The sequence below is a fragment of the Scyliorhinus torazame genome, chromosome 14 (assembly GCF_047496885.1).
Source record: "Scyliorhinus torazame isolate Kashiwa2021f chromosome 14, sScyTor2.1, whole genome shotgun sequence".
In the NCBI taxonomy this organism is placed as follows: domain Eukaryota; kingdom Metazoa; phylum Chordata; class Chondrichthyes; order Carcharhiniformes; family Scyliorhinidae; genus Scyliorhinus; species Scyliorhinus torazame.
In genome coordinates this window covers 203,650,124-203,662,792 of record NC_092720.1, presented here as the reverse complement: position 1 = coordinate 203,662,792, position 12,669 = coordinate 203,650,124, and the positions used below count along the sequence as shown (strand labels likewise).

The 12,669-nt window shown below is 45.9% G+C and overlaps 1 protein-coding gene across 15 annotated transcripts in view; it reads right to left on the bottom strand.

Moving 5' to 3' along the window:
• LOC140390360 (ras/Rap GTPase-activating protein SynGAP-like) overlaps positions 1-12,669 on the bottom strand; it is a 1,167,003-nt gene that overhangs the window by 247,953 nt on the left and 906,381 nt on the right. For all 15 annotated transcript variants that reach the window (XM_072475456.1, XM_072475455.1, XM_072475451.1 and 12 more), the window contains 4 exons: positions 10,311-10,547; positions 8,712-8,913; positions 7,805-7,986; positions 2,402-3,257 (listed from right to left, as the gene is read on the bottom strand). In XM_072475456.1, coding sequence (XP_072331557.1) covers positions 2,402-3,257; positions 7,805-7,986; positions 8,712-8,913; positions 10,311-10,547 — 1,477 coding nt within the window. The remainder of the gene's footprint in view (positions 1-2,401; positions 3,258-7,804; positions 7,987-8,711; positions 8,914-10,310; positions 10,548-12,669) is intronic.

Genomic DNA, 12,669 nt, shown 5'->3' with positions numbered 1-12,669 from the left:
GATTCGGCGTGGCGAATGGATAATATAATGGGGCGGAGGGTGGGGGGCAGGTGATCATGCATAGAGGCCTGATAATTAGGTTTAAATTTATTCCAATCGGATTCATGACATGAACGTCAGGAATCTCGTTGTAACTGAGAGGTGGTGGGGACAATCCCAACGGGACCTCCCACTGATGTATAACACGTTTTCAGGCCCCTTGCAGGATCTTGTGCTCCTGTCTCCATTCATGCCCAAGAAGAGCAGGAGTGCAACATCCCAGCTTATAAGTCACGACCAGACCCTGGAGATGAAAAGAAAATGTGGTAAATCGGAGATCTGGCAACAATCAGTTGAGAAGTGGTGACTTTAAAATGAAACCTCTTGCTCCTGACTTTCTTGGGTCCTTCAGTCAGAACAATCCACCCATGGAAGGGGAACGGGCGGGGGGGGGGGGGGGGGGGGGGGCAGGGTTGTGCCTGTCCTGGAATCAGCCAGCTAGGATAGCTGGGGACTGCTCACCTGCCTTCATAATCCATTCACAATCCATGATGTGAGAACGGCATGCTGTGAATGCAGCTGTGAAGGTGCTTGTCCCTTGAATGTCAACTGCCTCATGTTTGGGACAGGATCTTGGGAAACTGGTGGGCAATTTTTAATATTTCATTCATGGGGTGTGGGCATCACTGGCTAGGCCCACATTTATTGCCCATCGCTCACCGGTGGTTAGCTGACTTCTTGAACTGCCGCAGCCCCTATGGTGAAGGTACACCCACAGTACTGTGAGGGGGGAGGTCCAGGATTTTGTGACAGCGATAGTGCAGGAATGGCCGATATATTTCCTGGTCAGGATGGTCAGGGGTTTGTCTGCTGGAAGATTGAGGGGAGGTGTTAAAAGGATTCCATATGGTAAATGAAGAGAATCTTTCCCGTGGTGGGGAAATCAAGGAGAAAGGGGGGTATAATTTTAAGATTAGCGCCATGTCTTTTAAGGGAAAAATGTGAATGAGGTAAATATAGATAAGGTGCTTCTACCTGCAAGGGAATTTAAAACTGAGGGAAATAAATATAAGATATTCAACCAGAAGGGATTTTAAATGCCCACTTGCTTGATTCGGAATTCAGGAGAAACATCTTTACCTGAAGTGATATGAACTTGGAATTAACTCTTGCACAGAATAACTGAAGTGATACATTTAAGAGCAAACTAGATAAGTGCACGAGGGAGAAAGGAATAGAAGGAAATGCTGATAGGACGAGGTGAAGTAGAGTGGGATGAGGTTCGTGTGAAATATAAACACCATTCCGGTTGGTCTGAAAGTTGCATTTCTAAGTCATTAGTTCTGTTTAATTCTAAGTAATGTGCAAAGTTGGGTCGAGGAGGTTAACCATAGAATCCCGACAGTGCAGAAGTCTACACTGACCCTCTGAAAGAGCACCCTACCAAGGCCCGCTGTCTCGCCTGTAACTCTTGAACCCCACTTAACCGTTGGACATTTAGACACTAACAATTTAGCACGGACAATCCACCTAACCTGCACATCTTTGGACTGTGGAAGGAAACCGGAGCAGCCGGAGGAAACCCACACAAACATGGGGAGAATGTGCAAACTCCACACAGACAGTTGCCCAAGGCCGCAACGGAACCCGGATCCCTGGAGCTGTGAAGCAGCAGTGCTAAGCACAACGCCATCGTGCTGCCCTATTTGGAGCTTTCACGATTGAGACTGATCAATTTATATTTGTTGCGAAATGGACTAAAGGTGAATAAGTGGAGTTGAGGGAGGAGCTTGAAGTGCTCTATTGCCTGTACCCTGTGCAGTGTGAAGCATAAAGGTATCACTACAGTGTGCAACAGGTTGGTTTGGCCAGCTGCTATCTTCCTGTCGAATAGTTTTTGTGTTAGAAGGGCTAGGTGTCAGTTGGAAATGTCACATTTAAAAGAGAGAAAAACTTGAGTATATATTACCCCCCCATCACAACCTCAGGATGTTCCAAACACCTTTGCAGCCAATTTATTACTTTTGAAATGTAGTCACTGTGTAAATAATGTGGCAACCACATTGCGCATGGCAAACTCCAACGATCAGCAATGAGACAATGATCAGATAATCTTTTAGTGATGTTAGTTGGCCAAGATGCCATGGAAACTTCCCTGCTTTTCTTCAAAATCGTGTCATGGGATCTTTTGCATCCATCTGAGAGGGCAGATGGAAATTCTGGTTGACACCCCCGACACTGCAGCATTCCCTCACTGTATCAGCCTAAAATGTATGCTCAACTTTCTGGAATGGACAACTTTCTGACTAAGACGAGAATGCTATCTGCTCAGCAATGTGGGACAACAGCCAGAACTTTGTTTCCAGATAAACAGGAGCAGGGATTGACCACCGCACCCCCCCTCCCCCCGCAGGAAACCTACCTGTTTGGTGATGCCTGATTTTGGAGCTGGAGCGTCTGCTTTGGCCATGATTGACTGCTGTCGCACCTTGGGACCGTGTGGTGGCTCGGCAGGCGACTGCAGCAAGTTGGCGCTGGGAGGCCGAGGTCGCTGGGCTGCGCTGACTGTCAGCTGCTGCGTTTTTCCCCGGACGAGGGGTGGAGGCGCAGGCGGCGGCTGATCTATCCTCCTCTGGGGGCCGATGTTGGCTGGGGGTGCCGACAGCATGTGTTGAAGATTGTCAGTCAGTGACAGCTGCCTGCGACTGAACTCGCTGTTCTGCCGGGCGAATTCGTCGCTATAGCTGTGACTATGGAAGATCTGCTTATTGGCGGAAAGATCTTCGCTCTTGCTGTAACCATGGTAGCCCAAGAGGCCAGCACCTGGCTCGGCGGGAGTCCGTAGTGAGGCAGGCCCATCTGAGGTCATGTTGAACAGGGGGTTCTGAAAGGACAAGGGGACTCGTAGCTGCCCATGCAATCCGTCTGTGGTGATGCCCATTTGTCCTAACCGCAGACCTCCTGACACGCTTGATCCACTCCCCTGTGACAGCCGGCTAGGCCTGAGGCCTACTGTAGTTCCAATTGAGGCCTGACTGCTATTTAGCATGTCCCCAACAGTCTGGAGGTTGCTTATGCTGTTCATACTCCTGCTGTCTTGCAGATCCATCATGGAGATGCTCTTGTTCGTTGTCATCATTTTGGGGTCAGGTTCAGTGATATCGGAGCTGCTTGTGCAATATGCCGGGGAGGAACGTGCAAGCGGAGGCCTTGTCACATAAAAGACATCCTTTCCCTTTTCCTTGGTTGGAGAAGGTAGCCTGGTCATATCGATTGAGCTGTGAATGAAGGAGAGTGGCAGCACTAAATTAATTAAGGGATAGGAAGACTATGGACGCGATTTGAAAAAAAATGAATTTAGAGCACCCACTTATTTTTTCCAATTAAGGGGCAATTTAACATGGCCAATCCACCTATCGTGCCCATATTTGGGTTGTGGGAGTGAGACCCACGCAGGCACGGGGAGAATATGCAAACTCCACACAGACAGTGACCCGGGGCCAGGATCGAACCTGGATATCTCAGCGCCGTGAGGCAGCAGTGCTAACCATTGCATCATCGTGCTGCCCCCTGGACAGGATTCAACCAAACAATTTCAAGTGTCACTTTGGGCACCTTTGGTGGGATGTTTGCCGCAGGCTTTTTGGATGAGATCCAGACCTATTTACCCACGGGAGTTTCTCAGGGCGCCATTTCATGGAAAAAAAATCGATGCCAGTTTTGACCATGTTGCAGGGTGTTTCCCAGCGGCTGCAACGCCGAGAAAAAACCCACGATCCAAAAACCTCACAATTCCATTCTATTCTATTTGCTGTTTCTTTTGGCCTCAGGGAGTTTCTCTCTACCAAGCCTGCACTTGTCATTTCATGCTGGCGACCTCAGCGGGAAAGGCTCCTCACAGATTGGGGTGCCATCTGACTGCCCCGATCTTTCCCCCTGCCTTTCAGACCCCCTGCCCCTGTTATGCCCCAACCTCGGGGAGGCCCCTGGGAACACCCCCTCAACTCCCCCCCCACCCAATCATATGGATCACACCCAGTGAGAGCGAGATCCAGATTGCAACGTCTTGCGAGAATTTGTTAAATGACTGCTTCGAGTGTCGCAAATCTCAAGAGGGAATCCTCAGAAACCACCAAGTCAGGCTTGACGGGCCGCTAAAAATTGCCCCTTTAGATATTTCTTAAAGCAGTGGGGAGCTGAATTTGCTAGTGTCCTTTTGAAAGGATGCCCCGATCTCTAAGTGCATTTGAGGGTCCATCACACTCCCTACCCATGGGTGGTGCCGCACACCCATATTAACCTCCCCAACCCCAAGTGAGGACATCCCACTATGAAGGCCCCGCCTTTTTGCCCCTCCCTTTCATGAACACCCCCTTCAGCCCCTCCCAACCTTTTATGAGGCCCCTTTATACCTCCCATCTTCACACCCCCTCTCACACTCCTCATCCCCCCCGCCCTTTCATAGGCATGGCCTCCTTCAGGCCCTGACCCTTGGCAGTGCCAACCTGGCACCTTTGCACCAACCACCCAGGGGGTCTCCAATGGCCTAGGAGACTCCCCAGGTGCCGTTGCAACTGGTCCACGCACTAAATACTGCCCTGACGAGGTCTCCTAGACGTAGCTAGTGAATCTGTACCCTGGGAGATTCCGGCAAATGTTTATTTAAATGAGCCTAAATTGGCAGAACATTCACATAACTGTACCCTACAAATAATCAGCAAGGTACCGGGGTGTCTAGAAGTAGCCGACTAGAGATAATCAATTTACATGAGTGTAAACGACACACCGCCTGAACCATTCACAAAACATTTGTGTGTATTCAGCTGGACCAAGGCATTGGACTCACTTACTTTGGACAATGGACACTGGCTGAGAAGGAAACTCCACCGGAGTAATCTAATAATTTTTAAACAATGGACCTGGAATCAGCTTTCCATTACCATGTTGAGGTAACTGGCCAGTTTGTGAGAAGAGATCATGTGATGAGCAAGTTAACCCCATTTGTGTTTTAAGAAACTGCTTCCAAGGCTGGTCAGAGTGAGACCAGAAAAATCCAAATTATTTTCTCTCTCTCTCCTCACACCGACATGTGTGTTCTCTCTCTCGCTCTCTCTCTATCTTGAAAGCTTGTGCCCTGCCTGTTTTCTGACCAGACACAGGTAACTTAAATATTAACTCAGTAGCTGCTGACTCTAGAAGACAGAAATCATCCATCAACATATTTCAATTGTCTCATTCCATAATCCAAAACACCATTGAACCCTGTCTCAAACTATCCAAGTTATTAATCTGCTAGCTATATAATATATATAAATTTGACTTTTTTTGGGCTCTTAAACAGTTTACTACCCTCCCACTATGTAACTTTTGTGTGTGTCTGTGTGTAAACTCTTGAAGTAAGGGAAATTTAGCATGGCAAATCCACCTAACCTGCACATCTTTGGACTGTGGGAGGAAACCGGAGCACCCGGAGGAAACCCACGCACACCCGGGGAGAACGTGCAGACTCCGCACAGACAGTGACCCAAGCCAGGAATTGAACCTGGGAACCTGGAGCTGTGAAGCAACTGTGCTAACCACTGTGCTACCGTACAATAAATAATCATTCTGTTTCTTTTAAAAAGTACAAGACCGGCTGTGTGCGCACAGACAGTTAAGACTCATTGAATTGGCAACCGGATTCTTAAAATCAAAAACTCTGGCGATCAGTTGAGGGGTGGAAAAAAAGGGGAGCCATTCTACTACTTCTGGTCTGATCATAACATGTTTTACAGATTAATATTAAAGTTGTTATAAAAATGCAAGGAGTTGATGTTGACATTGGCCAGAATTCTCTGGTTGTTGTGATTCACTTTTCCCGTTGGCAGCGCACCCCCGCCCGTGGGTCTCCTGGCAGAGTGGTGTGGCTTCAATGGGAAACCCCATTGACAAGCCAGCGAGAATCAAATTCAAATATCATAACCATGACTGCACCTTTATGGCTCCTATTAAAGATGCAAACTCCCCTCCCCCATTTTTCTACTCCCAATTTAAATGTAGTCAGTTTAAAAAAAGCTGTGACCCAAATTAATTGCCGCTGATTGGCAATGCAACTCGGATGCTGCAAGGATCTCTCATAATGCTGCAGTAGAATAGATAAGTGAAAACCAGTGCATGTGGTGCATTTGGATTTTCAGAAAGCTTCTGATGAAGTCCCACATAAGAGGCAAGTGTGAAAAATTATACAGCGCTTGGGATTGGGGAAGTTGAGAATTGACAGGGGTTGAGAGTTCGTTTTGCAGACAGGAAACAAAGAGTAGGAATAAATGGCAGTGACTAGTGGAGTCCCGCAGGGATCAGTACTTGGGCCCCAACTATACACAATATACATGAACGATTTAGACAAGGGATCTAAAAGTAATATTTCCAAGTTTGCTGATGACATGAAACTTGGTGGGAAGGTGAGTGGTGAGGAGGATGTTAAGATGCTGCAAGGTGGTTTAGATAAGTTAAGCGAGTGGGCAAATACATGGCAGGTGCAGTATAAAGTGTATAAATATGAAGTTATCCACTTCAGACAGAAAAACAATGGCAGAATATTATTTAAATGTTGACGTACAAAGGGACCTGGGTGTCTTAAGTCCACCAGTCACTGAAAGCAAGCAGGTTCAGTGAGCAGTTAGGAAGGCAAATGGTATTTTGATCTTCATTGCAAGAGGACAGGAGCAAGGATGTCTTGCTGCAACTGTAAGGGCCTTGGTGAGACCACACTGGGGTATTGTGTGCAGTTTTGATCTCCTTATCTAAGAAAGGATATAAAGTGCCATAGAGGGAGTGCATTGAAGGTTCATCGGACTGGTCCTGGAATGGCAGGATTGTGGTATGAGGAGAAATTGGGTCAACTGGGTCTGTATTCACTGGGATTTAGTGGAATGAGAGCAGATCTAATTGAAACATACAAAATTCTGAAAGGGCTGGACAGATGATGCAGAGATGTTGTTTCCTCTGGCTTGGGGGTCTAGACAAGAGGTCACAGTCTCAGGATATGGGGTAGACCATGTGGGACTGAGATGACGAGAAACTTATTCACTCAGTGTGGTAAACCTACAGAATTTTCCACCACAGAAAGCCAAGTAACTGAATATATTTAAGAAGGAAATAGATAGATTTCTAAGGGCGTCAAAGGGTATGGGAGAATGGGAGTATGCGTTGAGATAGTGGATCAGCCATGATCATAGAATCATAGAATTTATAGTGCAGAAGGAGGCCATTCGGCCCATCGAGTCTGCACCGGCTCTTGGAAAGAGCACCCCTCTTAATTCACCCACATCCACCCTATCCAGTAACCCCACCCAACACCAAAGGCAATTTTGAACACTAAGGGTAATTTAGCATGGCCAATCCAACTAACCTGCACATCTTTGGACTGTGGGAGGAAACCGGAGCACCCGGAGGAAACCCACGCACACATGGGGAGAACATGCAGACTCCGCACAGACAAGTGACCCAAGCCGGGAATCGACCTGACACCCTGGAGCTGTGAAGCAATTGTGCTAACCACTATTCTACCGTGCTGCCCCCAAAATGTTGAATAGTGGAGCAAGCAGGCTTGAAAGGGCAACTCCGCCTTTATTTTTTATGACTTTAACCCGTGCTGTAGTTGACCTGGGAGTGTTTGATGAGACATTGTAGAGGGAGTTTTACTCTATTTAACCCCGTGCTGTATCTGTCCTGGGAGTGTTTGATGGGACAGTGTAGAGGAAGCTTTACTCTATATCTAACTCCCTGCTTTACCTGTCCTGTAAGTGTTTGATGGGACAGTGAGTCGCTTGCCTTGTTACCTCACCTGTTTAGATCTTTAACTGTGTACTTCTGAAGGTCGGATGAAATGCCACGATTGATGCTGGGCCCAGAAGTGTAGCGTTCCGCTATGTGGCTGGATTGTCGTTGTACATGCGATGGGTTTCTCAATGCCCCACTTATGTCATTGAGAAGGCGTGGAAGGGGACCCAGTTTCAGCACCGCTTCCTGCAAAGACATAAGAAAGGTATTTTTAGCTAGGGAGAATCACATGTACTAATTCACAATTGCTTTAATTGATTAAAATTTCTCTCAGTTTGGAGCAGGTACAGTGGAATGATGAAACCCAGTGAAGACATTCATTTAACATATATTGAATCTCAAAGGGACCAAACACTTGAGTATACTCCACATATGAAAAGTCCCAATGGACCTAAAAACCTCCCATTCACTCCAGTGAATCTCAGTTGACAAAACCATTCTCCAATTTACAATTGATCAACACATTTCCCCAGTGCAGTATCCCACTTGACCCGATCACTTCCTGTCCAAACATCATTTATGAATAGACCCAACCATGTTTCTCCCATTCACTCCCACTAGGCAGAATCCTAATGGGCCTAACTACATCCAACCACTACACATTTAATTCTAGTGGGTCGAAACACTTCCCATCACAGAATCCATCGGGCTGAGCCAATGCATCCCCAGGGAAAGGATCCCAATAGATACGGTCGCATACCACTCATTCTCCATAAATAATGCTAATGGACACAAAAACTAGCATTAATTTTCTATATTTCAAATGCCAATGGATCTAAACATCTCAAAATCACATAGCATGTGCAGTACCCAAAGGAATCAACCAACTTCTTGCTGACCCCACCAAGTTCCATTTATTCGTACAGTTGTGCTGAAGCTGGCCAAGACTATTTTGTTTCTTAATGCTTCACCTTGCTGAGCTGAGGCAGCACCTCCCACAGGAGGGAATGCAGCGTAGAGAGCTCTCGGCCCAAGTCGATGTAGCCCTCAAAGCTAGCTGCGTTGGTGACCGTGTCCGGATTGGAAATCTCCATCAGAAACTGCTGCATGCTGCCCCACTCGAGCTCCAGAAATTCATTCATGAACGACATGTAGTCCTCCTTACTGCCGAACCTAATCGGATGAAGGAGGAAGAAAAGCAGCACAATAGCAACACAGGCTACTTCAATTTGTCTCTAATCTGTCTCCATAACAAATGAGAAACATTATATGACACGTGTAAGTGCAGGTAAGGCAGGTAGAATTAGCACAACAAATATTCCCAAATATATATACCTACTCATCAGTACTCATTCCGCAGTGGCTGTGTGAGACATTACAGAGAACTAATAACTACTCATCAATTCTAGGCCTTAGACGGGAAATGTACAAGAACGGGGCTCAGCTATGAGGAGAGGTTATAAAAGCTGGGATTGATCTACTTGGAGCAGAGGGCATTCAGGGATTTTTTTAAACAGATATTCTAAATCATGAAAGGCTTTCAATAGAGTAATTTTTTAAAAAAACTTCCAAGTGGCAGAAGGGTCAGTAACCAGCGGGCACATAAATTTAGGTTATTTACAATGACAAAGGTGACGAGAAAGAAGGGATTTATGCAGCAGGTAGTTGTGATCTGGAATAAACTGCCTGATGGAAGCTCACTCAAAGTAACTTTCAAAAGGGAAAGTGATAAATATTTGAAGGGAATTTTTTTTTGTTGCAGGGTTTCGGGAAAGAGTTGGGGGGGTGGGGGTGGAGAGCTAGAACATGCATGATGGGCCAAATGGCTGCCTCTTGTGCTGTATCATTCTGTGATTCCACACTAGATTTTGTCCAGTTTTAAAATATATAATCCACATATTTGTGGCAATTCTGCAGTGCTCTTTGATATTTTGAGTGCTGCAGCAAACTAATGATCACCCATGTGAGGAATGCCTCAAGTGAAATAACCTCAGAAGCCTACAAAACTGGTAAGCAGCTAACCACACTACTGAACAAGCATGTCAACTGCATAAACACAGGTTCCACATCTCTTCTATGTCATTAAATTTATAAAAGATACAACACGTTTGAGCTGCAGTCGGAACGGCACATTTGCGAGCTTCCTGAAGAGTCCTTGGTGTGCATGTAGTCATACCTCACTTTCACATTTAATAGGGGTTTCAGTGTTTCCTAGTTCTCAAACTTGTTAGAAAGGCCAAGGTAACATTACAATATCCTATAATATCGCCATATACGAACAAGATAAATATGACAAAGTCCTTCACCATGCCAACAACATTCAGGATTGTTTTTCTAGCAAAACATATTGAAAATTAACCAAATATTTAGGGGGATTAAAAACCTACCAGTTAATTAAAAAGACAGCCAGACCAGCACTGTTATTGAACTGTTGAGCATTGATATTCTTCAGAAGAGCTTCTTGTGCAGGGTTGCCTCTGACACTTACCTCTCAAATCTCTTATACTAGCCCCACAGGCTACATTACCCACTGAATGGGCTGTGGCTTCCACAGGCCCAGGAGAACTTACTTGGTGAAGTTGGCCAGATTTTGAATGACTTTGGCTATAAGGGTCAAAGTTCGGGAGGTGCGATCATCCGGATACTCCTGCATCAGGTTGAAGAGGCTAGGGGACATGATCGCGGGGCAAAGGAAGCGGAGGAACAAGGACGCGCTTATCAGACGGTCGGCGATGTCTTCTCTGCCACGCTCAGCACAACGGTGCCTCCAGGAGGCAAAGACTTCCTTCAGCTCACGCGGAAAGACACTGTTTAAAATAAAGAGAGCCAGGGTAAGTAATTATCAAAGTCCATCATCTTAACTGAGGGCAAAGGCAATGTGATATTTAACGTGGCTTCCATTTCATTAATTGCAGAGAATTAAATATAAAAGCACTCTCGGGCAGTTCAGACAAGGTTTAGTGTGGAGGCATGGAGCAGTGGTTAGCACTGCTGCCTCACGCGCTGAGGGCTCAGGTTCGATCCTTGCCCCGGGTCACTGTCCGTGTGGAGTTTGTACATTCTCCCAGTGTTTGCTTGGGACTCACCCCACAACCCAGAGATGTGCAGGTGAGGTGGATTGGCTTTAATTGGAAAAAATTAATTGGGTACTTTAAATTTTTTTAAAAAGACAAGGCTCAGTGGTACTCTCCAAGTCTTTCAGCAGTCTTTTGGGGGCAGTAAGTTGTTATGAGGGGAATGCATTGTCTGAAGGTGTGCTATAGATTCAATTGCAACTTTAAAAAATGAACTGGATAAATACTTGTGTGAAAACAATTAGAGGGCTATGCAGAAAACATAGCTGTGAGACGAAGTGGATCAATCTTCGATAGGACCAGTACCATGCAGAATAGTCTATGTGCTGTACAATTAATTACTTCTCTTCCACGAATGCAGTTTGAAAATAACCTGTATGGTCTGGCACTGGTCCTGCAAGTTCCATTTTAAGTTTGTGCCACTTCGATCAGAATGATGATGGCTGGGAGTGGGTGGGGGAGGCATATTGATGGGTATTGAGGGTGGGGTTCCATTTGACCTCTGTATTCTTGGTCGGAGGAGAAAAATGGTGAGAATTGTTTTCCCAATTACTATCGAGTGGTAGCACATGTTGTGGACACCAGACTGCTCTATGAGGCAGCAGCAGTCGAATAGCTTGCCAACATTCCAACTCTCCAGGCTGGTACAAAAAGGATTGCTATTTTGGCAAAGAACTGGAACGCGGCCTACGCCCATAGAGCTGTAGCCCAAGTGAGAATTTGCCTTTCCAGAAAGGGATGAGAATTTGAAGAAGTCCATGGAAATATTTTGTTTGGTTCGACAAACAGGCGCACACTGACCAAAATGGTAAAATAGAAACAAAGCAAAATTTTACACCAATTGAAATCATACTTGTGCCTCGACGTCAAAATCAACAATGAGGCCTGTTGTGTAAGGGACTCATGCCAAGTTCAGTCGACCAAGGTCCAATGATTGACAAGAATCAGTAGTGAGAATTCAGTGATACTGTTCCCCCCTTTCAAAAGAGAACTCTGTCCGCTTGACTGTTGAATTTAAACTCCTGGAATTAGAAGAAAATGCCTTCCGATGTAAAACTACATGGAACCTAGCAGAGAAACAAGCCTTTGGACCCACCTGCTCTGCACCAAAGTTTCTTCTTCACATAAGCCTCGTCTCCACCCCTCTTTATCTATCCGCATATTCTTCTATTATTTTCGCCCTCATGGGTCTGTATCCCTTCCTTGCCTTTAAACAAATTCATACTAATCACCTCAACTAGTGATAGTCTGTTACACATTATAACCACTTGCTGGCTGAATAATTCCTTATTAAATTTATTATTTACTAATATATTTGGGCAGCACGGTAGCACAAGTGGATAGCACTGTGGCTTCACAGCGTCAGGGTCCCAGGTTCGATTCCCCGCGGGGGCACTGTGTGGAGTCTGCACGTTCTCCCCGTGTCTGCGTGGGTTTCCTCCGGGTGCTCCGGTTTCCTCCCACAGTCCAAAGATGTGTAGGTTAGGTGGATTGGCCATGCTAAATTGCCCTTAGTGTCCAAAAAGGTTAGGTGGGTTATGGGGATAGGGTGGAAGTGGGGGCTTACTGTGGGTCAGTGCAGATTCGATGGGCCGAATGGCCTCCTTCTGCACTGCATGTTCTATATTTATTTCCACTAGTTTTGAGCTACCAGATCTTTACATCCACCCAATTAAATTCCTTCATACTTGTAAAGACATCCATTATGTCAGACCTCAGCCTTTTTTTCCTAGAGGAAAGAGCCGTAGCCTACTCAGTCTTGATAGTTATAACATTTCAGTTCTGTTGTCATTATTTTGAGTAGTGTCTGAACTCAGATACCGCTTATGTACAGTGCCTAGTTTTGACTCCCATT